The 2,256-nt window shown below is 48.5% G+C and overlaps 1 protein-coding gene across 1 annotated transcript in view; it reads left to right on the forward strand.

The window, feature by feature from the left end:
* The first annotated feature begins 1,741 nt into the window (after positions 1-1,741).
* KRTAP24-1 (keratin associated protein 24-1) overlaps positions 1,742-2,256 on the forward strand; it is a 684-nt gene continuing 169 nt past the window's right edge. Inside the window, exon 1 of the mRNA XM_066363743.1 lies at positions 1,742-2,256. This exon is cut by the window's right edge and continues 169 nt beyond it. Coding sequence (XP_066219840.1) covers positions 1,742-2,256 — 515 coding nt within the window.

Consider the following 2,256-nt stretch of genomic DNA (forward strand, 5'->3'; position numbering starts at 1 on the left):
TGCAAGAATAAAGGTCCATCAACCCCTGGCCTCCAGTAACTCTGTGAACAGCGGGCCATGCAGCGGGTAGTTTATTTTCTATTTTGCCTGCAGGACTGAACATTTCCACACAGAATCCCAGGATACCCTATAGCCAGACAACAGGAGGAAATTATGTTTCCCTGATCCTGGCCTTGTCACCTCAGCTGTGTCACAGGGCAGCTTGCTGCATACCGGCAGCTTGAGGAATAAACACTGAGAGAGATGCCCACAGAGGAGATGAGGCTTAAGAAGAAATGTCGGGAGAATGTCTGTGGGTTTAAACTGTGTGTGTGTTTAAGAAAGCTTTAGCTGAGGAGCAGAGAAGAGGGAGGAAACCTAATTGTCTCCCCTGAGGACAGTTTGGAAACTCTCCCTGTGGCTCATCCTTCCCTCCTTCCGAACTCACTGCCGTGGGGAAACATATAGCTGTTTCTGATTCATGGAGGCCGGTTCTATACGGCTTACGGGCTCTGTTTCCAGGAACAAAATGTCAATTTTTTAGTTTAATGAAAATCTGAAACCATCTCCTTCAGCCTCCACCGTAAGGAATAAAAAGTGTTATTTAATACATACAGTGCTTATGAGGACTATGCAGGTTATTCAAATAAAATTTTAAACACAGTCACTCCCATTCGTGAGTCTAGAACAAAAATAGCTACATTCTTTAACACAGGGATGAAATAAAGCCCATGTTAAAAAAATAAAAATATAAAAAGACTAGTATAACTTATTTTGGAAGAAGTGTAGAGAAATGCTTGACATCTGACAGCATTTGGGTTTCCCAGCAGAAACAATGGATAATCTTCATCCGTTAAGAATGTACAATCTTGAGAAATCTGCCTTTTTTGGTATTACATATTGCAGAAACTCTTTAAGAAAGAGGTCTCATAGATATCTGGGTTACTTAGCAACCACTAATCCAGGAAGACAAATTCATTTTTGGCCTTGACTAGGTCATTTAGTCTCACTGGGATTGCTGTGTGTCTTACAGACGGAATTCTCTAGATGCACCAGAGGAGAAGTTGTCACCAGTAAATGGCCTGGCGCTTTTAAAGGATAATACCTTATTTTGGGAGAAACAATTTCTTCTCATAATGCTTACATGTTCTTCTTCACCTCTCTCATGGGCAACCCTGTTTGGACAACCAGAGAGAGAGAGAGAGAGAGAGAGAGAGAGAGAGAGAGAGAGAGAAAGTGTGTGTGTGTGTGTGTGTGTGTGTGTGTGTGTGTGTGTGTGTGTGTATTCTTTCAAAACACAGGGTCAAGTCCAGGATTCCACAGTTGTCGAACAAGTGGAAAAGCACAGGTCTCTTGTTTTATGTGACTCCTCATTAACCTTTTAACAACCAGGCTACTGGGGTCCACATACACAGTAACTCTCTTAACCACGAACGGAAAGGGGAGGTCGTCTTGTGACCATGAGCATCACTATCCTCAAAGCTGTGGTCCGCAGTCCAGGCGTGGCGGTGGATGGCCCAAGTGGTGGTTACAGACATTTTGAATGGTCACCCTTAGTTTTATAGGAGTGTGGAGACACTGATGGCTGCAGCTAAACCACACACTAATGAAATGTAGCCACACACTTGTCCCCCGGGGGTCAGAAGGAAGAGAAGCTAGAGAGGCTTCGGGCAGTCCCCAGGGGCGGTATAAGAAGTCCCAAGCCGCCACTCATGTCTCTGCAGTGCAGGTGCCGAGCTGAGCTGAAATGCATGTGGGTTCCATGTGGCTCCTGGGCTCCCCGGGGGATGCTGGCCGGGTGACTACTGCTGCTACCTTCGGCCCCGGGGATATTAGTCCTGCCTTTGGGCTCTGCTTGCCCAGCAGCTACCAGGGAACACTCTGGCTCCTGGAGGATGGCCAGAGTCTCTGCAGCGACACACTCAGCGGCCAGCCCTGGACCAGCTGCCTGCCCCGGACCAGCTGCCAGCCCTGTGGCTCTCCAATCACAGGGAAAGTGGACACTGTGATGGAGCATTCCAACGCTAGACCCCACCCCAGGTCATGTACCCAGACCGAGGGCCACCCACCCTGCTCCCACACTCCTCACCGAGGCGCACTTGCATCTTGCCAAACCCTCAGCTGTGCCTCCCAAAGCCTGGGGCCACCTCACCGCTTATCCAAGACTTCCCGACCCTTAAGCCACCACGAACTGGGGGATTTGGGGTACAGAAGATACCCAAATCTCAGCTTCCTTCCTGGGGGTTTCTCCCCATCCTACTATGTTGCCAGCAGTGG

Source organism: Saccopteryx leptura, chromosome 2, assembly GCF_036850995.1.
Source record: "Saccopteryx leptura isolate mSacLep1 chromosome 2, mSacLep1_pri_phased_curated, whole genome shotgun sequence".
NCBI classification, from domain to species: domain Eukaryota; kingdom Metazoa; phylum Chordata; class Mammalia; order Chiroptera; family Emballonuridae; genus Saccopteryx; species Saccopteryx leptura.